At 41.0% G+C, this 2151-nt stretch overlaps 1 protein-coding gene across 1 annotated transcript in view; it reads left to right on the top strand.

The window, feature by feature from the left end:
• The window catches only part of UTRN (utrophin), a 619010-nt gene that overhangs the window by 258843 nt on the left and 358016 nt on the right, over positions 1-2151 (top strand). The window contains exon 42 of the mRNA XM_045294578.1: positions 824-999. Within this exon, the coding sequence (XP_045150513.1) occupies positions 824-999 (176 nt within the window). The remainder of the gene's footprint in view (positions 1-823; positions 1000-2151) is intronic.

Here is a 2151-nt window from a genome sequence, read left to right as displayed (position 1 = left end):
CTTTAATCTGTTGATTAAAAAGTTTGTAAAGCAGGGAAGCTATGTCTCAATAGAATATGCAATGAAACTCACTTATATGGTAGGACCTAAGAGTTTATGGGGGTATATGGTCTTTTTATTTTTCTTAATACATTCATTCTGTTTTTTGTTTGGAGATCGGTAATTCATTTTATTTAATCACACTCAATGCTTGTTTTTGCTGTATGTAGCTGTTTTTTTTTTTTTTTTTTTTTTGGCTTTCTTTGTTTTTATTTCATTCGTTCGTTTATTTTTACTAGAGTTGTTTGTTCATTCCTCTCAATTTTTTTTCTTTTTTTTTTTTTTTTTTTGTTTTTTTTTTTCTTCGCTTTTCCTTTTCCCTTCCCTTCTCCCCCTCCGCCTCCATCTTGTTTCAGCATGTTTTACCCAATGACATTCATGAGGGTGGGTTAACATTTCAAAATAAATCCCATTTAGTGTTTTCTCTGAAATGTAATTATATTGTTTCAAAATGTCTTTTACATAAGGGTAAATAATTACCCTTCCAAACTTTCTGTCTCTAACAAGTTGTAGCCACCACTCCACTATGGGAACAGTGTAGAGGGGTGGTTCTCAACTTTCCTAATGCCGAGACGCTTTAATACAGTTCCTCATGTTGTGGTGATCCCTCCCCCCAACTATAAAATTATTTTCTTTGCTACTTCATAACCATACTTTTGCTACTGTTATGAATCGAGTGACCCGTGTGAAAGGGGTGTTCGACCCCCAAAGGGGTCGCAACCCACAGGTTGAGAACCACTGGTGTAAAGGAGCATCACTGATGGGAGGCTGTATTCTGTTGCAGGACCTGGAAGAGGGCATCAGCAGCCACCAGCCTCGTTTTGCAGCACTCAACAGAACTGGGGATGGGATTGTGCAGAAACTTTCCTCCACAAATGGAAGCTTCCTGAAGGACAAGCTGGCAGGTCTCAACCAACGCTGGAGTGCAGTTGTGGCAGAAGTGAAGGATAGGCAGCCAAGGTGATTTGGTCATGAGAACTTGGGGGCATGGGATGAATGGGATCTTTCAATGTCAGTGTTGCATTACAGGCTTTTTTACTGATGTTTAAGCCCTCCACTGTTCACGGTCCCCCTCACTGCAGTTTTAAGCAGTCTCTAAGTGTCTCTCTTCCACTCATATCACATGTGGAATGCACCTTCTTGGAGTCCTTGGATGATGCAGAAGGTTAAGTGCTTGGCTTCCAGCCTCATGGGTGGCTGTTCAAACCCACCCAAAGGTCTTTAGAAACCAGGTCTAGCGATCTGCTTGTGAGAGTTCACATCCTGGAAAACCTCACGGGAGCAGTTGTGCTCTGTACACGTGGGGCCACTGAGAGTCGCAGCATCGTCTCAACAGCAAGTGGTGAAAACAAAAACGTAACACCCTTTCCTTCCGGGTACTGAGGGTGGTGCAGGAATGGGCCAGTGTGTCCTTCTGTTGAACAAAAGGACTTGATGGCGTCTAACTCCGTGACGAGAGCCCTACTGGCACAGTGGGTTAAACACTGGGCTGCCACCCAAAACGTTTGACACCTCAACCCCACCAGGAACAAAGATGTGGTCTTCTGATTCTGTAAAGATTTACAGTCTTGCAAATCCAATGCGACAGTTCTGTTTTGTCCTGAGGGTGGCTATGCGGCAGAATTGACTGGTCAGCAAGCAGTAGGCTTGGATAGTATGAGGATTATGCAAAGACGCCTTGAAGTCCCTGAAAGTGTGTAATTGGACTCAGTGTGAATATTGGGGTTCAGGTTCCAAGACCAACTGGCTTATTTTCTGCTTGAGCCTCCAAGCGTTTATTGGAAAACTCTTTCTCTAGGTTGTTTCTAGTGTCTAAAGGTAGTTTATATGCATACGTGCGGGTGCTTTGTGAATAATGCTCAGAAAGATCAACTGTGTGATCTAATATTATTTATTTTTAATATCAGATTATGCTCCAGTACCCAGGTTTTATTAGTGTGGCTTGAGATACCAGTGAATATAATAGTCAATGTTATACATATTAATTTATTTTTATTTTAGATTACAAATAAGTTTTACTCCATATTAATTTTATTTAATACTTTATAAAGTTATTGGAAGCTATTTTCTGAGACAGTCAAGAAAGATTTAATGCATGATTTCTACTTTCCC

The sequence above is a fragment of the Echinops telfairi genome, unplaced genomic scaffold (genome assembly GCF_000313985.2).
Source record: "Echinops telfairi isolate 266 unplaced genomic scaffold, ASM31398v2 ScPeMD7_3533;HRSCAF=4204_0, whole genome shotgun sequence".
Lineage (NCBI taxonomy): Eukaryota > Metazoa > Chordata > Mammalia > Afrosoricida > Tenrecidae > Echinops > Echinops telfairi.
This window is presented reverse-complemented; position numbering and strand designations above follow the sequence as displayed.